The sequence below is a fragment of the Pan paniscus genome, chromosome 4 (assembly GCF_029289425.2).
Source record: "Pan paniscus chromosome 4, NHGRI_mPanPan1-v2.0_pri, whole genome shotgun sequence".
NCBI classification, from domain to species: Eukaryota; Metazoa; Chordata; class Mammalia; order Primates; family Hominidae; genus Pan; species Pan paniscus.
This window is the reverse complement of record NC_073253.2, coordinates 142,531,804-142,559,085: the sequence shown is the minus strand read 5'-3', so window position 1 is coordinate 142,559,085 and position 27,282 is coordinate 142,531,804. Positions and strand designations below refer to the sequence as shown.

The 27,282-nt window shown below is 38.6% G+C and overlaps 1 protein-coding gene across 4 annotated transcripts in view; it reads right to left on the bottom strand.

Moving 5' to 3' along the window:
• The window catches only part of STK32A (serine/threonine kinase 32A), a 154,288-nt gene that overhangs the window by 82,674 nt on the left and 44,332 nt on the right, over window positions 1-27,282 (bottom strand). For all 4 annotated transcript variants that reach the window (XM_008954481.6, XM_055112762.3, XM_055112761.3 and 1 more), the window contains one exon: window positions 26,808-26,959. In XM_008954481.6, coding sequence (XP_008952729.1) covers window positions 26,808-26,959 — 152 coding nt within the window. The remainder of the gene's footprint in view (window positions 1-26,807; window positions 26,960-27,282) is intronic.

Below are 27,282 nucleotides of genomic sequence, written 5' to 3'. Positions count from 1 at the left end.
AAAAATGTGCCCAAACTCATAAGTCACCAGAAAAATGCAAATTAAAACCACAGGGAGATACCATTACACATTTGCTGGAATACCCAGAGTTAAATAAACTGATAATATCCAGTGTTGGTGAGACTTTGGAGCAACTTGACTTTTCATACATTGCGGATGTGAGTATAAACTGGCACAAGCTCTTTGGAAAATTGTTTGCCAGCTAAACCTATGTAAACCCTAGGACCCAGTGATTTAATTCTTAAGTTTATATTCCAAAATATGTGTAGAAAAATAAGAAGTACACATATTTTGGAATATAAACTTAAGAATTAAATCACTGGGTCCTAGGGTTTACATGTGTACAAAAGTACACATATTTTGGAGTTTGCCAAAAGAACAAATAAGAATGTTAATAGTAGTACTCTGCGAAAGTCTCAAATTGCAAACGATCCAAATGCCTATCAATGGTAAAAAACGTAAATGAATCATGGAGTATTTATACAATGGAATACAATACAGAAATGGCAACACACTATTGCTACCTGTCACAACATTAATCTCAAAACTCATTTTGTACCTCTCCTCCTCTACTTGGAAAATAAAATCACTCATTAAATGATTTAATTTCTCATTTTCTCATTAAGCCTCTCCCTTTACTCCCTTTGGTCTTTTGTCCCACCATGTGGAGTTGGCTCTTATTAAGATCTTGATAGAGACAGGAGACAGCCAAGGGTCCCGGAGAAACCCAGCCTCCAAGTCTAAAACAGCCTGAAGGCTGAAAAACCGGACTGCTGGTCCTGGATGAAGCCCGCGCTTTCCTGGCTCATTCTCTCTAAATAATGCCCACTTGCGCACTGAGGGAAGTGGGTGGAGCCAGGGGAAGTTCGCGCTGTTTGCAGGGGGAGGAGCCTGGCCTCTTCAGTTTCCGTGTGGTAACCTGGGATTCAATCTGTGAGGCAGGAGGTTGTTGGCAAGACTCCCTCTCGCTTTGCTGAGAGTTTTTCTTTCTTTTTCCTTTTCTCCCAGTAAATTCCGTTTTCCTCACCCTTCTATGTGTCTGCAAGCCTAATCTTCCCTGGTCATGTGATAAGAGCCCAGTTTTAGCTGACCTAAGGAGAAAGTTCTGCAACAATCTCAATATATTTTTTTATTTTTATTTTTAGTTTTTTAGAGCAGAGTCTTGCCCTGTCACCCAGGCTGGAGTGCAGTGGAGTAATCACTTCAAACTCGTGGCCCAAGGGATCCTCCCACCTCAGCCTCCAAAGAAGCTGAGATTACTCAGCTAATTATTTTATTCTTATATTTTGTAGAGATGAGTTCTCACTATGTTGCCTAGGCTGGCCTCAAACTCCTGACCTCAAGTGATCCTCCTGCCTCAGCCTCCCAAAACACTGGGACAAGGTCACAATATTTATCTTCTCAAGTAAGGGGTCTGCTCTTTTTGTCTTCTTCTTCTTGACCTTGCAGCAGCATCTGAAATGGTTTTCCCTCCTTCCTTTCTGAAAAACTTTTCTCTCTGGAAGATTCCAGGATGGCAGACTCCCCTGACTTACCCATAGCTTGTTGATTAGCTTCATGACTGTTGTCTTTCTGTCTAGTTTCCTGAATCTTCCTCCTCTACCAGAACTATTAGAGAGCAATGTCTTTAGTCCTCAGACTTTCTGTTCCATCTAGTCTCTTTCCCAAGGTGCTCCCTTCAAGTCCCTGGTTTAAATGGCATCTAACAGCCAGTGATTCCCATATTTTTGTTTTGTTGGACTTTATACACCCTGAATTTCCCTTTGAACTCCAGATTCACTTACTGCCTATTCAAGAGTTCTATCTGAATTACTAAGGGGCAGTTCAAAATTAACAGAGCTAAAAGAGTTTTCCTGATTTTCACAATGAATCTGCTCCTCCTCCAATCTCCCCATCTAAATGAATGACACGATCATCTAAGTTGCTTAGGCTAACAATCCAGGAGTCATTTATTTTATTCTTTCTTTGAGCTAAGGGGCAGGAATGTTTTCTGAGCAAGGCCAGTTGGATTCTTTCCCAGGACTTTCAATCTTGAGTGGGTGACACAAGGTTAGAAAATTGGTTGGAGCTGACTCATGTCTGCCCAGACAGCTTAAGAGTCTATTCAATAGTTCCTGCTACCTAGATTTCCAGATTGCCCTTTGTCCCTAATCTTTGTGAAAGCTGCTACTTCAGCTGTGCTTCTGAGTCTTTACCCCATATCCATCCAGTGAGTTTCTTTTGAGCTTAAATTTTCTAGTGGCTCCTTGCGTTGTTTTCAATAAAGGATGAGTAAATGAATATGTGAATATCTGCATTATAAAGACTCAGCTTCCTGTTCATCAGTCAGTCAACATCTCTAGGTGGAACAATTACTGCGTACTGGCCACAGAATAACACTTCTCTACTAAGTTCTTCAGAAACTGTGCTCCCTTCTTCTCTACTTTTGCAAGTTCATCAGGGTCATATGCCAAAACAACTTCTTCCTTGAACCCTTTCAGAGCACTACAAGGACTCAATAACATCATGTGGCTCTGAGTTCTTGCAGTGTTTATAGTTTCTACCATTTCCTTGATCATTTTGTGGACTTCTTAAACATATTTTATGTATTACGGTGGATTGTTTGCAAAACTGGCCACAGTAATATCTCTGCCTGGCTTTTTGCAATGTTGACTTTGCCGTGCCACTCATCAGAAGTGGAGCTTATTTCTACACCCCTTGAATCTGAGCCTGACTTCGTGATTTACTTTAGCCAATAGGATAGAAAATGTGACTGTGGCAGAGGCTGAAAAAGTGCTTGCTCATTAAGTTTGTCAGCTGTTGCTGTTAGGAACCCTTCCACCCGCACGTGAAGAAGCCAGGGTTAGTCTCGTGGCAGAAGAAAAAGGTTAGGCTAGCCCCCGCCTTCAAGGCCTAGATGGATAGTTTTGAATCACTGACTCACATAACAGCCCAGACTGGAAGAACTGCCTGGCCAATCTACAGAATCATGAGACATCAATACTTGCTGTTTTGAGTAAATAAGTTTTGGGGCAGTTTGTTACATAGCAAAATCTGTCATAATGCATCTAATTCTTAACCTAAAAGCACGTCTATACAGCCCTTGAATATTGGGAAGTGTCTTCTTTTAACAGGATTTTACATTATGTGTGTAAATGTGTATGTATGTTTAGGGATGATGCACCTGATAAAATGATCTTTTATATCCTTACTAGCTCTAATTTGTATAGATTCCTCTAAAAAGGATGGAATTTGACCTCCATTGCATCTCTATTGCCATCCCAGAAGACTTAGGTCCAAATAACATGTACTGGGAAGAAGTATATACTGAAAAGAAACAAAGAGTGTTTATGCTTAGGAAATTTAGGAATTCTCCCCACAACAATGAAACATTCTAATAAAACATGTTTAATAATATAAGTATAAAATAAAATAAAATTTCAGGATCTTCTAAATTGATTTTGACAAGGGGGAAGTTAAGCCCTGGAAACTGAGTGAGTCACATGGCATGTCTGCAATTCTGCATCTTAGATTATAGCTTACCTCTCTTCCTCCTTGTTCTTATTCTATAAATGACTAGAAGAGACCAGACCTCCCCTTTCCAATCACTGATCTTTGTTATAGATTAACTGCCTCCCTATAGTCTTGTACCTAACTCAGACATGATGGTGCCCAAGGCCCCATGACAATTACATCTTCAGAGTAGAATGTTTAAATATACATTTCTCAAAAGGAAAAGACCACTTTGACTAATCAGATTGTTGTAACTATGCATTAAACCTTACATAGAAAGATGGTGAATTTCTGTTAAACTTCCCTGAACTTTGTCTATAAATGATCCCCAATGTCTACACTTCGGAACTCTGACTTCCATTCCTTGAATTCTGTTTCCTGGGGGGCTTGTCCTCAAACTTTGTACTCGAATAAACTCACTTTAAACTAGATTCTGACCCTTTTGATTACTTCATGTTGATAACAGAAAACAATTACAATAAAACGTTGCTTGAAATAAGCAATCTTGTGAATGGCATAGATAGTAAAAAGTGAAATATGTTGAAAAATATAGGGAAAACAATGGGAATGAATTGCACTAAATACTAATAGTGTTTGTAATAAGCAGAATAAAGGCTCCCCAAAGCTGTCCACATAATCTCCAGAACCTGCAAATATGTTTTCTTTTGTGGCAAAAGGGACTTTAAGGTCCATCATCAGATAGAGAGGTGATCCTGCATTATCCAAGTAGGCCCAATGTAATCACAAGGGGCCTTAAAAGATGAATAAGGAGAACATGAAGTCAGAGTCAGAGAGAGGTTTGAAGATAGTATGCTGCTGGCTTTGAAGATAAAGGAAGGGGCCACAAGCCGAGAATGCAGGCAGCCTCAAGAAGCTAGAAAAGATAATGAAACAGATTCTCACCTGGAGGCTCTGGAAGAAACACAGCCCTGGTGACACATTGATTTTAGCCTAGGGAGACTGATTTTGGACTTCTGACTACCAGAATTGTAAGATACTAAATCTATGATGTCTCAAGCCACCAAGTTTGTGGCAATTTGTTACCGCAGCAATGGAAAACTAATACAGCAGATATTTCTGCGTGATGAAATACAGGTTTTTATTTTTTCATTAGAACTTTCTGTGTTTCCACATTTACAAAATATGTATTATTTTATATTCAAAAAATTAGATTTAAATTTATAAAAACATAGAATAAAACAAAAGACTTTCTAGTGCTCAGGTTCAAGTTTAGGTGCAGTTGTCCACTCAAGAATCTTTTCTGGCTATGGGGAAGCAGGGACATTTCATTTCTAGCAAAGGAAACCAAAAATATTTCACCCCAAATACACTTATTTGACATATCTTGAGATGGTGCTTCAGAAGAAGGCATGCACACAGAAATAACCCTGAAAAGCTACCTTTCATGGAGATGATTTGTATCTATAGGAAAAAAAAATACATTAGTGAAATAAACAACCAGGCATTCTCTGAGGACCTCCCCATGATCAGATCTCCCAACCACAGACTATCATCTATTCTTTCTGAGAGTTGCTACTTGTGAGATTTCATCTACATAACAAGGACCACCTTTGCCCCAGGACTTACTTTCTCTCCCTTCACCCATAATCTATTTTTCCAAGCTCTTTCTGTAACCTCAAGATGGCATAAAAGTGTCAACCATCTACCCCTTTCTGTGAATTTCCATATTGCAAACAAATTTTGTGTGCTTTTTCTCCTATTAATCTGCCTTTTATCAGTTGATTCTCAGTGAACCTTCAGAGGGTGAAGGGGAAATTTTCCCTTGGCCCCTTTGCCAGAAGAAGTGTCACTCAGTTGTTGTGTAAAGTCACCATTTATCAACCACGTACTTTGTGAGGTGCTTGAAGTACATATTCTTATCACTGTCATTCAAAGTAGTACTGACATGAGTATTCCTGTTATTCCTAATTACGGGTGAGGAAACTAAGTAAAATACCAAACATAACTGACCAAATTCACTCAGTTACCCAGTGGTGGAACAGAGATTCAAACTCAGATTTGTCTGAACCCAGGACCTGCAAAGAAACTGAAGTGCATATGATTATATGAGGGTATGTTTGTGAGTGTGCAAATGACATTGGTATAATGGCAAAAAGGGCAATTAACCAGAAGCCAAAGGCCTTAGCCCTAACACTAACACACATTCATTCACATGCTCATTTAAAAGATATTTATCGAGCACTTACTGTGTGGTAGGCACTGTTGTAGAAGATGGGGAATGAGGCAGTGATAAAAAACATACAGACATACCTGCCTTACACAGTTTGTATTCTTGTGGGATATGAAAGACAATAAATGAAATAAATCCTGTTCTTTACACATTTTTACAGGAGTCTCACAGATGTGTATAGGGATGGTATAGTGCAGCAGGAAGAGCAGAGGCTTTGAAGTCAGGATTCTTGGGTTTGAGTCCTCGCTCTGCCACTTCCTAGCTGTGTGACTATAGGAAAATATTTTAGCTCCTTTGAGCCTCAGTTTCTTCAGGAATAGAATGGGAATAATAATCCCTATCAACCAGGTTGTTATGATGAATAAATGAAATAATATATGTAAAACCCAAAGTAATAGAACACTACTAATAGGGAAGTTAATATTGTTGATGCTGTGGCTCTGAAGGCCACCTTGAGTTCTTATGGTTTATAAACCCATGAAGAAATGCTAGCACTCTGAGTCACATATGATGGAGGCTGCTTCCAGGAAAGCCACTGAGAAGAGAGAAGTAGCTCAGAGAAGGCTGAGCTATATGAACTATGCAAAATGTGTCAGGCCCAGAGAGACAGGAGTATGGGACTTCAGTCATATCCCCACACTGATGCCTGCGATTTTGTTTCTGACTAGCTGCCTGGCTCATTATCATCGTGATCCTGGAATTTGTGATACAAAGAATAACGTGTAGCCTATCAATAGCTTATGTTACTTTAACGTAAATTTTTGGCGAACAAGTTAGAAACTGCCTCTTCTTTTTTCCGTAGAAACCCACTTGTCGCTGCTGTTAATTGGAGTATATTCAGGGCAACTTGAATCTATGCTCCCGGATAACAATTTTCAAGCTTTGAGCCCCAATAAATGCTATACTTAATCATATTTTCTGAATCTTGTTTCACGTTGACATTTTACCACCCCAGATGGGATCTAAAGTGGAGCTTCAGTGATCCCCTCAAGGTCGTGACAATTGGAATGTTGGTACTGTCAGAGGCGTGTGAACCAGAGCAACTCCATCTTAAATAGGAGCTGGGTAAAATGAGGCTGAAACCTACTGAGCTGCATTTCCAGACGGTTAAGGCATTCTAAGTCACAGGATGAGATAGGAGGTCAGCACAAGATACGGGTCATAAAGACCTTCCTGATAAAACAAGTTGCGGCAAAGAAGCCGGCCAAAACCAAGATGACGATGAGAGTGATCTCTGGTCGTCCTCAATGCTACACTCCCACCAGCACCATGACAGTTTACAAATGCCATGGCAATGTCAGGAAGTTACCCTATATGATCTAAAAAGGGAAGGGAATAATCCACCCCTTGTTTGGCATATTATAAAAAAAACCATAAAAATGATCAACCAGCAGTCCTCAGGGCTGCTCTGTCTATGGAGTAGCCATTCTTTTGTTCCTTTACTTTCTTAATAAACTTGCTTTCACCTTACTCTGCGAACTTGCCCTGAATTCTTTCTTGCATGAGATCCGAGAACCCTCTCTTGGGGTATAAATCAGGACCCCTTTCCTGTAACAGTACCAGAATCAACAGCTTGGTTCACCCAACCTCACCAGATCTGGCAGCCATCTCGGTATCCAAATACTCCCAGGTTAGTTGAGGATTCAGACTTTATTCAAGCCATACACATTCTTAACTCTGCGGGATTGGAATTGAAACTCTACTGAAAGACAGGAGTTTCATGTGTTATTCTCTAGAGATTACATTTACTTTGTTTTGTAATTTTCACTTTTCTCTGAAGTTAAGGTTTTCTTTGTCTTATTCATTAGAGTTTGTAACCTTTCCTCTAATACAAAATTTGGCCAAGAAGAATATAGTTTCTCTTGAAAAATAAGTAAATCTTTGTGGCTTAAGAAAAAACAACTGTAGTTTTTAAAACTGGCCAGATTCTGAAGGCAGTTCAACTATCTAAAACTGAGGCTTCCTCCTTAAGAAGAGATCCACCATTAGAAATGCCAGCTCGATTCATACTGAATACTTACCATGCCTCTTCATGCAAATATTTAGAAAACTAGTAGAGCATAACTCAGAATGATTCCAACTGACAATGGTCAAAATGTGGTACCTTTTAAAATACCTAAATTAGTTTGTTTGCACACACAATTAGAAAAAGCTAGTTTTAGAACCAAATTGAGTGAGAGACTTACTTCCAATAGTACCTACAAGTTTCTAAAAGAAATCCTAAAAGAAAAAATTGCCTCCATTCAAGAGGTGAACAAAAGTATGTTTGAAACTATTTCTAAATTTAATAAGATTTTGGAGGTTTTCTCTTTCACCTCTAACTGCTCCATCTCCTTCTACTCCTGTGATCTAAACTCATCCCTTTCTGCTCATTCCCTCAGCTCCCATCCATCTCCTAGGAAGATAATTTTTAAACAGAGAGAACAAATGAAACAACTACAGAACAAGAATGAAACTACAGAGATTATAAAAATACAGATCCAACAAACTTTTGTCTATACCAGGTCTAATGAATGACACTGATGATTTCTTGACCCAACATCAGACAGTATCTTTTTTTTCTTTTTTTTTGAGACAGAGTCTTGCTCTGTCACCAGGATGGAGTGCAGTGGTGTGATCTCAGCTCACTACAGCCTGTACCTCCCAGGTTCAAGCAATTCTCCTGCCTAAGCCTCCTGAGTAGCTGAGATTACAGGCACGTGCCACCACATTCGGCTAATTTTTTGTATTTTTTAGTAGAGACGGGATTTCACCATGTGAACCAGACTGGTCTCAAACTCCTGACCTCAAGTGATTCACCCGCCTTGGCCTCCCAAAGTGCTGGGATTTTAAGCCTGAGTCACCATGCCCGGCCCAGACAATATCCTTCAAATGCCCTGCTGGACTTCACAATCCCTTGGAGATACAAATCTCATCATGTCTTTGAAATATTAACATGCAGGAAATTAGCTAAACAGCATTCCAGCTGTGATCAGATCTGAAATGAGTTGAAATCCTTTATATGCTCAAACTGCCTGCTTGGATCTCCTGAAGGATTTACAAAAAAGCACTCCACTCTGTGGTCTACCAGCTAAGATTCTGCTTTCATGACTGCAGCCCAGGTTTGATTCCCAGTCAGGAAAGCAGTCCTATTTGTTTAAAATCATTTGTATAACTCTTGACCTTCTGAGGTACCCATTTGTTATTGATCCTTTTCCCTTCCAGAGACAGCTTTTGATTTCCTGCCTCTATCTGTGGGGCATATAGGGCTTTGGGGCCTCCGTGAGTAGGTGCTCAACAGAGAAGCTGAGATCCTTGAAAACATGGCTGGACAGAAATATGGGTTGTATTCTATTTGCAGCAAGCAAGACATTTGTTTCTTTGAGCTGTCTTTGGTTCTGGATCTTGTGAGGACTACTTTGCCACTCTTTGGAAATGCCTAGTTGATCCTTGGTTTAGACATAACCTTGGTTAAGGTGTATTGGTTTGGTAAGTCATTGAAAAAGTACCTTTGTTTTAAAAGAAAGAATTTGAATAAAATAATTATAAAAGATAGGCCCTCAGGTAAAATAGGCTTTCTTCTTTCCCAGAGCTATCCATGCCGAGTCCAGGCATAGAGAAGGCTTTCTTTGCCCTGTTCATTAAAGAGCTTCACAATGATGTCAGTCATCTCACCAAGAAACAAACTAAGTTGAAAAGCCCACCTATTTAACTAAGTTGGTCTGTTACAGTAGGCAGGCAGACATGGGCAAGGCAGCAGATCACCCCCAACCTCCACCAGGAATGTCAGACAACCATTAGGTGATGGTCAGGTGGTTGTTAAACTGTCTCTCTCAAATAATATTTGGTTGCAGCCAGCGCCAGGAAAAGGCAATCTTCCAGTAGATAGAAAAACCCTGAAACTGATGATCAGTAGGTTCCCGATAAGATCTCAGGAGGTGGGCGAGTAGGCTCAAGCATGCACACTAAGAGGCAAAAATGGTAGAGTTTAACTGGTATATGACCTTCCTCTAGGAACAGTCAACTGGTAAGGAAAAAAGATGCCTCAAGTAAGCATGCACATAACTTCAGTAAACACACTGCACATGCGGCCTCTCCCAAGTGCCGGCAGGCTGCTGCACATGCGGACAGTCCACCCCAAAGGAAGAATCAGGGGAGAAGCAACAACCCCCGAGAAGCCTGCCAACATATAAAACTCCAAGTCAAAGGTCAAACCGTGTGCTTGAATCTCTCAAGCTGCCCGTCTGGCCCTCTTCCAAGTGTACTTTACTTCCTTTAATTCCTGCTCTAAAACTTTTAAAATAAACTTTCACTTTTGCTCTAAAAATTGCCTCTGTCTTTCATTCTACCTTATGCCCCTCAGTAGGCAAGAATTGAAGTTGCTGCAGACACATACAGATTCACTGCCTCTAACAGGTCTCCAAAATATACCTTGGTGGCATTTAGCTGGCTATATTGAAATTTACATTGATAAAGGAAATCTCCATTTGTAAGGGTTTCTGCCTCTGTGCACCTGGAGGAGAGGGAGAGCTGAGTCATGAGAAATTTAACATTGGTTTAAATCTATACAAATCCTACCTTTACTTAAGATGCTTTCCTTGGCCATCTTGTCTTAACTGGACCTTTACCTATATACACCTGCTCCCTTGGATTGAGCTCCGCTCTGTGTTTTTGAAGTGTAATTTTTTTTTTTTTTTTACTTTGTTTCAGCTAAGAGTCATCCCTTTAGAAGTACAAATTTAAGGTTGCCTAGCTAACAATTGTTTAGGGCTTGACAGTCTAAAGGTGGGAGAGAAACCATTGAAAACTGGCAAATGAAGAAACTTACAAAGCTATAAAATCTGCCTGTGTGTGTCTGCATGTTTATGTGTGTCATGTGTATGTAAAATTTATTACAAAAATATATGAATGAGCTCTAATTGGCCAAAAGAGAAAGGAAACACTTAAACATTTTATCAGAAAAATAGAAAGTAACTCAAATCCCTTTTAGTTCACATAACTTGGGTAAATCTTCGGTAAATAAGACCAGTTAATACTGTTGGTTTAATGAAAGCCGCCGTGCCTTCTCATCAGCAAAATATCTCTGTTTTAGCTTTCGGGTTCTTGCTTAGGTGGCAACTGCCTGACATTTGCAGGCTATAAAAATGATTAACAAAGAAATAACTTGATGGTGGCTACTTTTGTTTAATGAACTATTCAAGCATAATTGTTAAGAATGAATAAACTAAATTAAGTGAATATAAATGAGATAGAAGTGTATAAATGAACTTTTCAGTTTCAAAAATCTTTTTCAGTAACTAAATCGTAAAGTCATGTTAAATTAAGCATTATGTAACCATAAAATGTCTGAGTTATATGGTGTAGAAAAGCTAAATATATTTAGATCTGTTAATAAACAAAATAATTGAGGAAACAACTTTATAAAAATTATGAAATGGTTTTCATCTATAAATACTGGCATAAAACAGCTCAAAATTACTTCCTCGGATTTCACTGTAAATTACCGTTCCTAAGAGTTAAAATTGTAGTTATCGTATGTAATTTAAATGACTAGATATGGCCAGACGCGGTGGCTCATGCCTGTTATCCCAGCACTTTGGGAGGCCGAGGCCGGCAGATCATGCGGTCAGGAGATCGAGACCACCCTGGCAAACACGGTGAAACCCCGTCTCTCCTAAAAATACAAAAAAATAGCCAGGTGTGATGGCACATGCCTGTAGTCCCAGCTACTTGGGAGGCTGAAGCAAGAGAATTGCTTGAACCCAGGAGGCAGAGGTTGCAGTGAGCCAAGATCGCACCATTGCACTCCAGTCTGTGCGACAGAGTGAGACTCCATCTCAAAAAGAAAAAAAGAAAAAAGAAAAAAAAAAATGACTAGATATAAGAGAGACAATTCTATACATAAGGTATATAAAGAAATTAAGATGTGTTTTTGGTAAAGGGAGTTGAAATGACAGTAATTTTTCATTTGCATGAAAGAGAGCATTGTGTGGTCAAAATGATAAGGGAGAAAGGAAAGTAGATTTTGTCCTAAGATAGAATGCCAATCTAAAAAAGAAGTATACCAGCCTGGCCAATATGGTGAAACCCCGTCTGTACTAAAAATACAAAAATTAGCCCGGCATGGTGGTTCATGCCTGTAGTTTCAGCTACTCGGGAGGCTGAGGCAGAAGAATTGCTTGAACCCAGGAGGCGGAGGTTGCAGCGAGCCGAGATCATGCCACTGCACTCCAGGCTGGGCAGAGTGAGACTCCGTCTCAAAATAAAAGAAGTATAGGACAAAACTGAAGGTTTAAGCAAGTTGTAGGTTTATGGAAGATTAATCTTGTGAAAGGAATTTTGTGTGTGATCAAGTTGGCTAAAATTAGAAGAGAATTGTTTATAAGTTTTTCTAAAAAGTGAACATTAATCTCAAAAGCTCACTGGTGCAAGGTCAGAGTCTGGGCCCCTCTTTTGGAACCACAGGGTTTTCTTGAAACATTGATCTTCTCTTTAATAGAAAATTGTAATAGGTTATAAAAGATTTATGAAAATCTTATCTTCTGCAGTCAAAGCTGACTGAGATTGTATGGATTTGTTTATAATGTTTAATTAAAATTAGCTTTAGTATTGACAACACACTAATATAAAAGTAAAATTTGGCATTCTCCTTTGAATAAGAATTTTATATAGTATTAAGAAGAGACAGTAAAAGATTTGTTTGCCTTTTGATTAAACTTCAAAAAGAAAAACAGAAAAAAAAAAAGGTAACCTCTCAAAGATACCTAGCCTTGAGAGGCTTTTTAAGGTAAAATCTGAGATTCCTTATAAAAAGGAGGGAAGAGTTTGCCTCATGCTGTCCCTGTTAGGTCTCTTGATTGGGAACGGAGTCTCCTTTCTACCAAATAGTAAAAGTTTTTGCTTTTGAAATCTTGGAATTATCACTTTGGCTAAATAAATGACTATAATTTTACAGTGACCTGCAAGAATATTTTGAGTAAGTTTTTTAAACCTTTGATATTTGACAAATTTTCCAAAATCATATTTCAAATTAAAATTTAGTCCTTTTTTTTTTTTTTTTTTTTTTTTTACCTCGAAGTAACTTTTCAGATATGAGGTCCCTTAGAAGTTCCAGAGAGGCAGATCAGGCTTATTTGATATGTTTAAATCATACAGAAAGCATTGTCAAATAAGAAATGATGTTTAATTTTCTTTGAATATATTTGTATAAATGTATTAATATGATTAATATCTGTTCGAAAATTGAATGAGATTCCAAAAGTTCCAATATGTTTTGGTATATATGATCAGTAATAATTACGATTGTTATGTCAAGTTGTTGTATGCTACAGGCATAACCAAATTTCCTGGTCAATTGTGTCTTTAACTAAGGCTGCTTTAAGTCTTTTGTCGTCCACAGACAATTATTATTTTACTTAGATTCTTCATAAAAAGTGGTTTATAATCAGCTACAGTCCAAAATTTGCTTATCCTTCAAGGAAATTCATGGAAAGGATTCTGAGAAGTACTCTCGAATACAAGTTTCTGAAGGTTTTGGAAATCATATCAATGGACTATGTAAAAACTTTCAGAATTCTAATATAAAAGTTCATCAGTTCGTGAAGATTGCTAACCCAATATCAAACAGAACAAGAGTTAACTACATGGAACTGAACTGATAGAGAACTAAATTTTTCTTTTTTTTTTTGAGATGAAGTTTTGCTCTTGTTGCCCAGGCTGGAGTGCAATGATGTGATCTCAGTTCAACGCAACCTCCACCTCCCAGGTTCAAGCAATTGTTCTGCCTCAGCCTCCCGAGTAGCTGGGATTACAGGCATGTGCCACCATGTCTGGCTAATTTTGTATTTTTAGTAGAGACAGGGTTTCTCCATGTTGGTCAGGCTGGTCTCGAACTCCCGACCTCAGGTGATCCACCTGCCTTGGCCTCCCAAAATGCTGGGATTATAGGCATCAGCCACTGCACCTGGCCAGGACTGAAATTTTTTTAATGATTTTTTTTTGTTTGAAACATTGCTGATTCTTTTTGTTTTGCTTTCCAAAGTCAAGAATTTTTTTTTGAGCTATTTAGAGCTTACAACAATTAAGTAAAGTATACTTTTATGAGCAAAATTGAAACATCTTACTCTCTACCTGATTCCTCCAGAATTTGGAAACTATTTGTGAATACTCTTTATTTATGGCAATATTGTTATTTGTGTAAGTTCAGTAAGAACCTGTTTTCTTCTGTAACAGTACACAGTTGGAGATACTGGTCATTTTACTAAGGCTGGTCATTTTACCAAGGCTTTGGGTGAAATGACATACTTTCAGATATGACCAAACTGCTTTGATGAATTGAAGTTGACTTTATAGAGCCAGATCAATAGTCCTTTTGGAAAACTGACCTGATACCTTGTCTACATGGTACCCTCACAAGTTTTTTGACCTTGCAGTAAGTAAAGAATGTCATCATTTGACAGGCCCAGAAACTTCAAGATATTTCGGAACCTGAAGAAGGGAGAAATTCACCCAATTTATGTAGATGCTACAGGCAGTTTGATGGTGAATTATTGGCTTCAATATCTAGTTTAGAGAGGCTTTTAAAAGTCTAATCTGAGATTCCTTATGAAAAAGTTCCAGCAAAGCCAACTTAAAAATGCATACATGGCCATTCATTATTTTTGTTGCATTTAATGCAAATAATTAGGCCAAATATAATACTAAAGCTTATTTTGCAAGTATGTTGGTGCTGATAAAATTTATCTTGGGTAGAAATAGTGAACTGAAGAGAGAGAAATTATGGTTCAGAAGAAAATTATAGCACACCTGTTTTTAAATTCAGCCCTGACCATTGTTTTCTAGTTTTTATTATTTTCCTACAATTTGATCTAAATCTTGAATTATTTCCTGCTACAACAAGTCTCTAAGAAAGGACTGGATTTTAATTTTCTTCATGATGTTTTTAGTTGACTTTCCAATGGAATAGATATTTTTTTCATTCAGGCATAGAAATTCTTTTTTTTTAAAATTATAATTGTTATGTGTATTATATTTCTACTATGTATAGCTCATTGTTTTACTTATTCCGAGAAAACTAACTGCATGGTATTCTGAAGACTAGAGATCATTCCACAAGCAACAGTAGCTACATAAATTAGTGACTTGGTTGAGGTCTCATCTGTGGCACCCTGCGATGCCGTCCCAATTTTGCTTCTGATGGTGTTAAAATCCCCACTAAGACTCATCCTCTCCCCTTCCCCCAAATGTGGGACAGGACCATCTGGGAATAAGACTTCCTAGCAATGCAGGACTAAGTTCCTGAACATAAAAGGAGCCAAAACTGCTTAAGTTCATCCACAATGCTTTCTTTGCAAAATCTTGATGAAAAGGGGGGAAATGAGAAAACAAAAATAGCTCAGAGCAGTCTGAGCTATATGAGATATGCACAATTTATTAGGTTTAGAGAAACATGAGTATGGGATGTCAGTCACAGCCTCAAACCCATGCTCAAGGACAGTATTTTAAAGCCATTTTGTTCCTGACTAGCTGCCTCACCCATTATCTTTGTGTTCCTGTAATTTGTGATACAAAGAATAATGTATAGTCCATCAATAGCTTACAATATTTTAATGTAAATTTTTGGTAAATAACTTAGGAATTGCCTCGTCTTTTTTTCTTGAAACCCCACTTATAACTGCTGCTAATTGGAGTGTACATTCTGGGCAAAGTGAATCTGTGCTCCCAGGTGGCCATCCTCAAGCTCTGGGCTCCAGCAAACTCGATACTTAATCATATTTTCAGAATCTCGTTATTTAAGGTTGATACCATTTATTGGGCTATGTTCAGAGTCTGAAAGGACCTTGTCACACGCTCAGTACAGGTAGTTCTTTCCAGTTAAAACAGATGATCTGGTGTCCTAATTTCCTGAAACCACATATGGACCCTTTCTATCCACAGGGACAAAGACATGAGTAAAGAGATAGAGGCCCTGAGGAGTTGTGTGCAGCTACAGGTTTAATCTCAATTAACAAAAGCCACCTGGGGAACCAACTATGCTGGGAAAGACTGGGGCCTATTTGTTTTCAGGCTGTGGGTTGCCAGGGCTTTGTGAAGAGCCCTCAGAGACAGACTCACAAGAAGATTTTATTTACTTTTCCTGGATGCCAGCCCTGTCTGGCAGCATTCACTTGATAACATGGCCTACATTTGAAGACTGTTCCTGAGTGTAGCCAGGTCCCTGGAGGCAAGTCAGGTTGAATTTTATTTCCAAATGTTCTTTCCTCCTTAACGTCCCTGCCCCCAGACTACTTACCTTCTTTCTCTGAAACGCCAAAACATACATACCCACACACCACACACACAGTTCTTCATACTTACTCTCTTTATATACTTCTCACAGTTTATATATTCATGTGCCATTTGATTAATATCAGGGCTCTGTCTATTTCTGCTCACCAAGATCCCCATAGCATGGGTTTCTACTACAGTTAAGATTGCCAGATTTAACCAATAAAAGTACAACATGCATAATTAAACTTCAGATTCAGATAAATAATAATTTTCAGTAAAAATATATCTCGTGATATTTGGGCCATATACTAAAAATTATTGGTTGTTTATCTGAAATTCAAATATAACTGTGCATCTTGTATTTCACCTAACAATCAAATTATAACTTGTTTTCGATGCTCAGTAAATATATAGGTGAAAGAAGGAATGATTGGGGCTAATGCATGATCAAAAACAGAAAATCAAATGCAGACATTTTACTGAAAAGCATACACCAACATGTTAGAAGTGATTGTTACAAGGTGATAAGAATTATTGAAGAATTTTCATTTTTCTAGGTAATTTTCTGTTTTTCAAGTTGACTGCAATGAGCAGAAGAGTTTTCAAATATCACATATATATATACACACACATATATATGTGATATTCATATATATAATACATATATATGATATCGAAAAACATATGTTTGTGTGTGTATAGGTATAAATGTATACATACATATGCATATATTTATACATTTATACCTATTCACACACACAAACTTTTTAATCTTAACTCACTTAAAAAAGGAACAATTTGTTTACCCTCAGCCTGAAAAACTAGAATTTTATAACTAAATCTCCAGAAGCTAGGGGCATTTTAGCATGAATGAGGTTATTGAAAGTATTATTGAGAGGCCTACACAGCATATCCATAAAATAGAGTACACAAAGAAGGCAGAAATTTTAAAAGTATTGCTGTTACCTTATAAATAATACAATGCTTCTTAAGCTTTTAATGCTTTCGGGAGGTAAAAGATAAACCTAATAGTTAAACTCAGGACATAAAATCTTGATTAAATTGCACACAATATATTGGGGAGTCTTGATGTTTGTTTAATTTGCAGAATGAGGATAGAAAACAAAACAAAACAAGCAACATATGCTCTTACAGAGAATGAGTTGAAGATAACCCCCTTGACACTGCACATACAGCTTTCCATGATGTCCTGGGGCCAAGCACCATTTAGATTTGTCCTTTGGATGTCCACAATGAACCATAGGAGATGGGCAAGTTTGGAATGTCATAACTTCATGAAGTAAGGAAGGAAAGAACGAATATTTGTAAGACAGCTGTTACTATGTGCTGGGTACTGGCCATAGCACTTTATTCATTTCATTTATAAATGTAAAGTTACACACATTAACCCTATCTTATAACCATGTGACTTAAAAATGATGAAGTAAATTACTCACTGATATGGTTTGCATCTCTATCCCCACCCAAAACTCATGTTGAATTGTAATCCCCAATGCTGGAGGTGGGGCCTGGTGGGAGGTGACTGGATCATGGGGGTGGATCCTCATGAATGGTTGCACACCATCCTCTTGGTGCTGTTCTCGTGATAGAGGTCTTAAGAGAGCTGGTAATTTAAAAGTGTGTGGTGACTCTCTCCTCCTCTCTCTTGCTCCTGCTCCCACCACGTGAGATGCCCTGCTCCCCTTTTTGCCTTCCACAATGATTGGAAGCTTCCTGAGTCTTCCTGAGGCTTCAAAGCAGAAGCCACTATGCTTCCTGCACAGCCTGCAGAACCATGAGCCACTTAAACTTCTTTTCTTTAAAAATTACCCAGTCTCAGGTATTTCTTTATAGCAATGTGAGAACTGACTAATACACTCACAATCACACCTAAAAAGCACTGCAAGATGGTTTATAAATGTGGAAAGATAAACTTACATTGAATATATTGTACTTACTAAAACAAAAAGCATTTATTAGGAAGAATGATACAGATTTGTGAAGATTTTTCTCATGGTTTGGAAGACAAAGGGAGTTGCTGTTGTACTTTAAGAATTCCCCCTCCCAGTTAGTTTCTAGTTTTGAATGTAGTACCAGAATCACTGGGGGGAGGTAAGTCTCTTCTCTTTCTTCTATCATTGTTAATGATGCCTAGTGTTCCACTGTGAGGTTCAATGTGAGAAGTGAGAAGGAAAGAATAGGTTATATGTCATGTTATCACCAGGTCAGTATGCATGGAGAACAGAATGTTGTCTGGAATGACACCAAATTAGCAAACAGCAAAATCTATCATCTTTGGCCAGCTTAAAGCCTCACAATACCTATTTTCTTAAAAAAAGGAACAGAATGAAATCAACTTTGCCCACACAGCGATGAAAGACAAATATGAGAAGGTAAAATGCTAAGGCCTTATCATGGGTCCCTGGTCTTAAAAAAAAAAAAAATTAGTTGGTTAAACTTTTTAAGAAGAAAAATGTGACTTTGAACAAAGGGAGGTTGTGAAGTGACGGTATCTTGTCATTCTCAGGATGCAGAGAGAGGGGAAGAAAGGCAATTTGATGATTGCTAAGGGTAGGGAAGAAAGAGCTGCATCCATTTTAGCTTTTTACATGGCAGCATTTTGAATAGGCCACTCTAAGATACTGATTAAATACACTGAGCTTAAGCTGAAATTAGACTCTACCATATCCGAGTAGTGCATAAACTGTAATAGACCTATTTCCAAGTCACATAAAACCATCTTCTTTTCAACTGTGGCATAGAGGCTTTGAGCAAATTGTATATTCAGTGAACTGTAATAGTTAAAGATGGATAGAGGCAGGTTTTATGTACTGATTTCTCCAGAAGGATGTCCCTAAACACAGAGTAAAACCTCAATTATTTTTCCATTAGCATTCTCTGAATAAAGACCCTTTTTTTTTCTTTGCTGGTAAGTCAGAACTTCTTGGTATGCATATTTAAATAACAGTCATCCTGAATTAGCTTTAAGAAACACCACTTAACATAATGGACGCATTAAAATGTAAAATAAAATGAAGGTGACACACAAAGACCTTCACACACAAGAAAAGAACAGGAGGTAATAGATACTGCAAGCTTCTCTGCCATTTTCTATGCCTTGGATTATGGAAATAGCTTGGAGCGCAGATCACAGTCACTTAATGTCTAGTTATTGATACAAGTTAGCTTCAGCTCTGCAAAAGCTATTTGTTGACAAAGGAAGCACCTATCCTTGTCTAACTTACAGGTATATATGTGGCTGCCTAAGAAATACGCTACAAAGCAACAGTTTTATTGCCAGTTATTTTAAGGGAGAAAGTGCTTCGTATAAATTCTAAATATCAACCTCAAGTCAGCTGATGAGGCCAAGCTTTGTAACCAAAGTTCCTCCCGTGCAGTTCATGGGGAAAGAAAGTATCTAATAACTAGTAAGATATCTGAACTCATTCCCAGTCAGCATATTTAATTACAATGTTTAAAAAAATATATATATTGACCTCAAGGACAAGGGGAACTGTGACAACTGACCAAGAAGTATTTGTTAGTGACAATAAAAGAAAAATGTTCTTTCACTATAAAGCCAAAGAAACTAAGGAGAACAAAAGACCCTGAGGAAGATCCTAATGAGAATTTGACAAATGCTTGCCTAGAAATCAAGATGCATTTATGTAACAGTAGGGATGAAGATGAAAGTGAGACAGGAATAATAAAGGGTGGTAGCAGGAGAATAGAAAATTCCAGACAGCAGTTTCACATGACTAGCAAAAGGAAAATGTTGAAACAGCTGCATAAACTGGGACGGATAAGAACCTGAAAAACCAGGGTGTAAGCCAAGCTGGCTAAGTCCGACTAAACCTAATGTGGTGCTGGATTATTTTTCCATAAGTTATTGGGGTAAAGGTGGTTTTGGTTACATGAGTAAGTTCTTTAGTGGTGATTGTGAGATTTTGTTGCACCCATCACCTGAGCAGTATACACTGCACCATATTTGTAGTCTTTTATCCTTCGCCCCCCTCCCACTCTTCCCTCTAAGTCTCCAAAGTCCATTGTATCATTCTCATTGCTTTGCGTCCTCATAGCTTAGCTTCCACATGTCAGTGAGAACATATGATGTTTGGTTTTCAATTCCTGAATTACTTCACTTAGAATAATAGTCTCCAATCTCATCCAGGTCACTGCAAATGCTGTTAGTTCATTCTTTTTTATGGCTGCATAGTATTCCATCATGTATACATATACCACAGTTTCTTTATCCACTCATTGATCGATGGGCATTTGGGTTGCAACCCTGTGCTCTGTAAACATGCACGTGCAAGTATCTTTTTTGAATAATGACTTCTTTTCCTCTGAGTAGATACCCAGTAGAGGGATTGCTGGATCAAATTGTAGTTCTACTTTCAGTTCTTTAAGTAATCTCCACACTGTTTTCATTAGTGGCTGTACTAGTTTACATTCCCACCAGCAGTGTAGAAGTGTTCCCTGTTCACTGCATCCATGCCAACATCTGCTGTTTTTTGATTTTTCTTTATTATAACCATTCTTGCAGGAGTAAGGTGGAATCGCATTGTGGTTTTGATTTGCATTTCCCTGATCATTAGTGATGTTGAGCATTTTTTCATATGTTTGCTGGCCATTTGTATATCTTCTTTTGAGAACTGTCTATTCATGTCCTTAGCCCACTTTTTGATGGGATTGTTTTTTCCTTACTGATTTACTTGAGTTCATTGTAGATTCTGGATATTCATCCTTTGTCAGATGTATAGATTTTGAAGATTTTCTTCCACTCTGTGGGCTGTTTGCTGACTTCCATTTGCCATGCAAAAGCTCTTTAATTTAATTAGGTACCAGCAATTTATCTTTGTTTTTATTGCATTTGCTTTTGGGTTCTTGGTCATGAAACCCTTGCTTAAGCCAATGTCTAGAAGGGTTTTTCCAATGTTATCTTCCAGAATTTTTATAGTTTCAGGTCTCAGGTTTAAGTCCTTAATCCATCTTCAGTTGATTTTTGTATAAGGTGAGAGATGACGATCCAGTTTCATTCTCCTACTTGTGGCTATTCAATTATCCCAGCACCATTTGTTGAAAAGGGTGTCCTTTTCCCACTTTATGTTTTCATTTGCTTTATCAAAGATCAGTTGGCTGTAAGTATTTGAGTTTATTTCTGTGTTCTCTATTCTGTTCCATTGGTCTATGTGCCTATTTTTGTACCAGTACCATGCTGTTTTGGTGACTGGGCTTACGGTATAGTTTGAAATCAGGTAGTGTGATGCCTCCAGATTTGATCTTTTTGCTTAGTCTTGCTTTGGCTATGCAGCTTCTTTTTTGGTTCCATATGAATTTTAGAATTGTTTTTTTCTAATTCTGTGAAGAATGATGGTGGTATTTTGATGGAAATTGCATTGAATTCATAGATTGCTTTTGGCAGTATGGTTATTTTTCACAATACTGATTTTACTCATCCATGAGCATGGGACATGTTTCCATTTGTTTGTGTCGTCTATGATTCCTTCCAGCAGTGTTTTGTAGTTTTCCTTGTAGAGGTCTTTCTACTCCTTGGTTAAGTATATTCCTAAGTATTTGTTTTTTTGTTTTGTTTTGTTTTTTTTGCAGCTATTGTAAAAGGGATTGAGTTCTTGATTTGGTTCTCTACTTGGTTGCTGTTGGTATATAGAAGAGCTACTGATTTGTGTACATTAATCTTGTATCCGGAAACTTTGCTGAATTCTTTTATCAGTTCTAGGAGCTTTCTGGAAGAGTCCTTAGGGTTTTCAAGTTAAACAATCATATCGCCAACAAGCAGTGACAGTTTGACTTCCTCTTTACTGATTTAGATGCCCTTTATTTCTTTCTCTTGTCTGATTGCTCTGGCTAGGACTTCCAGTACTGCATTGAAGAGGAGCAGTGAGAGTGGGCATACTTGTCTCATTCTGGTTCTCAGAGGGAATGTGTTCAGTTTTATGTTGGCTGTGGGTTTGTCATAGATGGCTTTTATTACATTAAGGCCTATGTCCCTTGTATGCTGATTTTGCTGAGGGTTTTAATCATAAAAGGATGCTGGATTTTGTTGAATGCTTTTCCTGCACCTATTGAGATGATCATGTGATTTTTTTAAAAATTCTGTTTATGTGGTGTGTCACATTTATTGACTTGTGTATGTTAAGCCATTCCTGCATCCCTGATATGAAACCCACTTGATCATGGTGGATTATCTTTTTGATATGCTGTTGGATTCAGTTAGCTAGTATTTTGTTAAGGATTTCAGCATCTATGTTCATCAGGGATATTGGTCTGCAGTTTTCTTTTTAGGTTATGTTCTTTCCTGGTTTTGCTATTAGGGTGATGCTGGCTTCATAGGATGAATTAGGGAGGTTTCCTTAGTGTCAAAAGAATTGGTACCAATTCTTCTTTGAATGTCTGATATAATTCTGCTATGAATCCATCTGGTCCTGGGCATTTTTCTTGGTAATTTTTAAATTACCATTTCAATCTTGCTGCTTGCTATTGATCTGCTCAAGGTATTTAATTCTTCCTGATTTAAGCTAGGAGAGTTATATTTTTCCAGGAATTTATCCATATCTTCTAGGTTTTGTAGTTTATGTGCATAAAGGTGTTCATAGTAGCCTTGAATGATCTTTCGTATTTCAGTGGTGTCAGTTGTAATATCTCTTGTTTCATTTCTTAGTGAGGTTATTTGGATTTTCTCCCTTGTTTTCTTGGTTAATCTTGCCAATAGTCTACCAATTTTATTTATCTTTTCAAAGAACCATCTTTTTGTTTTATTTATCTTTCATTTTTTTTGTTTCAATTTTATTTAGTTCTGCTTTGATCTTGGTTATTTCCTTTCTTCTGCTGGGTTTGGGTTTGGTTTATTCTTGTTTCTCTAGTCCCTTCAGGTGTGACCTTAGAGTGTCAGTTTGTGCTCTTTCAGTCTTTTCAATGTGGGCGTTTAGGGCTATCAACTTTGCTTTTAGCACCGCCTTTGCTGTATCCCAGAGGTTTTGATAGGTTGTGTCATTATTGTCACTCAGTTTGAAGAATTTTTAAATTTTCATCTTGATTTTGTTTTTGACCCAATGCCATTCAGGAGCAGGTTATTTAATTTCCATGTATTTGCATGGTTTTGAAGTTTCCTTTTGGAGTTGATTTCCAGTTTTATTCCACTGTGGTCTGAGAGAATGCTTGATATAATTTCAATTTTCTTAAATTTATTGAGGCTCATTTTATGGCCTATCATATAGTCTATCTTGGAGAAACTTCCATGCTCTGTTGAATAGAACGTATATTCTGCGGTTGTTGGATGAAATGTTCTGTATATATCTGTTAAATCCATTTGTTTCAAGGTATAGTTTAAATCCATTGTTTCTTCGTTGACTTTCTCTCTTGATGACATGTCTAGTGCTGTCAGTGGAGTATTAAAATCCTTTACTATTATTGTGTTGCTGTCTGTCTCATTTCTTAGGTCGATTAGTCATTGTTTTATAAATTTGGGAGCTCCAGTGTTAGGTGCTTATATGTTTAGAATTGTGACATTTTCCTGTTGAACAAGGCCTTTTACCATTATATAATGTCCCTCTTTGTCTCTCTTTTAACTGCTGTTACTTTAAAGTTTGTTTTGTCTGATATAAGAATAGCTACCCCTCCTCGCTTTTGGTGTCCATTTGCATGAAATCCCTTTCCCCACCCCTTTACTTTATGTTTATGTGAGTACTTATGTACTAGGTGAGTCTCCTGAAGGCAGCACATAGTAGGTTGGTGAGTTCTTATCCATTCTGTGATTCTGTATCTTTTAAGTGGAGCATTTAGGCCATTTACATTCAATGTTAGTATTGAAATGTGAGGTACCGTTGCATTCATCATGCTCTCTGTTGCCTGTGTACTTTGGGTTTTTTTCCAAAAAACCAAAAAAAAGCTGAAGCTGTTCTCCCACAAACAGACCTTCAGCTACTCCAGTGGGGGTGTGTGTTCAGGAAAGGATGCTCTTCCTTTCCTACTTCCACAGTTGGGGCACTCACATTTTTTTGTGGGGGGTCTCCTGGGTCCTGCAGATTTTTTTGGTTTTGTTTTTGCTTTTTAACTTGTATTTTTATTTTGTAGATCCTGTGTGATTTATGCTTTAAAGAGGTTCCATTTTGATGTGTTTCCAGGATTTGTTTCAAGATTTAGAGCTCCTTTTAGCAGTTCTTGTAGTGGTGACTTGGTAATGGCAATTTCTCTCAGCATTTGTTTGTCTGAAAATGACTGTATCTTTCCTTCATATATGATGCTTAGTTTCACTGGATACAAAATTCTTGGCTAATAATTGTTTTGTTTGAGGAGGCCGGAGATAGGGCTCCAATCCCTTCTAGCTTGTAGGGTTTCTGCTGAGAAATCTGCTGTTAATCTAATAGGTTTTCCTTTGTAGGTTACCTGGTGCTTCTGTCTCATATCTCTTAAGATTCTTTCCTTCATCTTAACTTTGGATAATCTGATGACAGTGTGCCTAAGCAAATATCTTTTTGCGATGAACTACCCAGGTGTTTTTTGTGCTTCTTGTATTTGGATGTCTAGATTTCTAGCAAGGCCGGGGAAGTTTTCCTCAATTATTCCCTCAGATATGTTTTCCAAGCTTTTAAAATTCTCTTCTTCCTCAGGGACACCCATTATTCTTAGGTTTGGTCATTTAACATAATATCAGACTTCTTGGGAGTTTTGTTTATATTTTCTTATGCTTTTTTCTTTGTCTTTGTTTGATTGGGTTAATTTGAAGACTTTGTCTTTGAGCTCTGAATTTCTTTCTTCTACTTGTTCAATTTTATTGCTGAGACTTTCCAGAGCATTTTGCATTTTTAAAAGTGTGTCTAAAGTTTCCTGAATTTTGTATTGTTTTTTATTTAAGCTATCTATTTGCTTGAATATTTCTCCCTTCACTTCTTGTATCATATTTTGGATTCCCTTGCACTGAGCTTCAGCTTTCTCTGGTTCCTCCCTGATTAGCTTAATAGCTAACCTCCTGAATTCTTTTTCAGGTAAATCAGGGATTTATTCTTGGTTTGGATCCATTGCTGGTGAACTAGTGTGATTTTTTGGGGGCATCAAGAGCCTTGTTTTGTCATATTACTGGTTCCTTCTCACTTGGGTAGGCTCTTTCAGAGGGAAAGTCTTGTTCAGACTCTTTCGTCCCACTTGTTGTTCCTTTGATGTAGTACTCTCCTCCTTTTCCTATGGATATGGTTTCCTGTGAGCTGAACTGCAGTGATTGTTATCTCTCTTCTGGGTCTAGCCACCCAGCTAGCCTACCCAGCTCCAGGCTAGTACTGGAAGTCATCTGCACAGAGTCCTGTGATGTGAACCATCTATGAGTCTCTCAGCTGTGGATACCAGTGCCTATTCTGGTGGAGGTGGCAGGGAGTACAATGGACTCTGTAAGGGTTCTTAGCTTTGGTTAATATTCTATTTTTGTGCTGGTTGTCCTCCTGCCAGGAGGTGGTGCTTTTCCAGAGAGCATCAGCTTTGGTATTATGGGGAGAAACTGGCAGTGGGCAGGGCCTTAGAACTCCCAAGATTATATGCCCTTTGTTTTCCGATACCAGAGTGAGTAGGAAGGACCATCAGGTGGGGGCAGGGCTAGGTGTCTCTGACCTCAGACTCCCTTGGGTGGGCCTTGCTGCTGCTGCTGCGGTGGGGAATGGGGGTGGGATTCCCAGGTCACTGGAGTTGTGTACCTAGGAGGATTATGGCTGTCTCTGCGGAAACATGCAGATTGTCAGGAAGTGGGGAAAAGCTGGCAGTCACAGGCCTCACCCAGCTCCCACGAAAACCGAAGGGCAGGTCTCACTCCCACCGTGCTTTCCACCCCCCCTCCCCCATCCCCAACCCCCCTCCCCCTCCAACACAGCTCCCAGGTTGTTTCTAAGTAGAGAAGCAATACCTGCTTGAAAACCTGCCCCAGGCTACCCCCCTCCCAGCTGGGAAAGAAAAGGGCTTGGTTTATCCCCTGCCCCCGGAGTCCGCACACTGGATTTGTGCCCTCTCCTGAGTTCTGGCCAGGCGCTTTCTCACCCTGTTCAAATTGTCACCACGTTCAGCTAGAGATTTGCTTCTCCCTATGGAATTTTACCCCCGCTCCTCTCCCATTGGATCCCTGTGGTGCCAGGCAGGAATGGCCTGCTTGTGGACCCAGCAAGCTCCCAGGGCCTTTCTGCTGCTTCCTCTCCCCGTGTATTTCACTGGGTTCTTCACATCCACTCAGCTCCAGGTAAAGTCGGAAACTTCTTCAGCAAACAGACCTTCAGCTTCTCCAGTGGGGGTGTGTGTTTGGGAGAGGAGGGTCTCTCTTTCCCACCTCCGCAGTTGGGGTACTCACAGTTTTGGGGGAGTCGCCTGGGTCCTGCAGAAGCAGTCGTTTCCTTCAGAGAGTCTGTGGGTCCTCTCCATTGTGCTGGATTTGACCTAGGTTTCACCTAGGACCTCATCATACACTCATTAACATACTAAATCATACACCCACCAGCACCATGACAGTTCCAGGAACATTCATATTTGGTGTAAAAATAGCTGGCACCACAATTCCAAGAAATCTCCATCTTTTTTCAGGAATCATCATGAATGTTTCACCCCTTGGTTAAAGAAACCCATTATGGCAACAGCCTCAAACCCCCCCTTACATGACATTCGCTGGAGTTCACCCATGCTCCCCTCTCTTGAGTGTGTACCTTTCCACTTTGCAATAAATCTCTGTACTTTCACTGTTTTCCAACCCATCCTTGAACTCTTTCTTGCAATTGTGTTAAGAGCCTGGATACCAGCCAGGGCTGAGGTCCCAGAGGCATTTGGGGACCTCCCCTAGCCCACCGATAACAGGAGTGTCTCTATTCAGAGGTCCAGTAAAATTACTCACCACAAATTAACCAGGAAAGGGTGCTCCAGACCCTGCATGATCTGGAGTTCCTTGAAGACATTTCTCACTTCATTGCGCTCCACGCACTTTTGTTTATTCATGTACTTCATTGCGTACATCTTCTTGGTATCATTCTTCTGTACAATGCAGACCTAATGGTGAAAACCCGAGTGAGAGAGTGATTAGGGAGATAATGGATCATGGTGATGAGAGACAGAACAAGACATGTTCTTTGCTGTGGCTTGGATCCTTAACATTTGCAAATTATATGATGTTAAAAACTCCCACTTAGCTCTGATTTTAGATTAAAAATTTCATTTTCTTTTCTATGCACCAGTTCAATTCTTGGATCTCTTTTTTCTCAAACAATTTTGCCTGGTATTGCTTTTTGGGCTTTTAAGACAGCATTTTGGTGAAAATAGCTGCCTCCATGTCAGGAATATTCCAATAACAAGTAACATCCTTAATCCTGCTT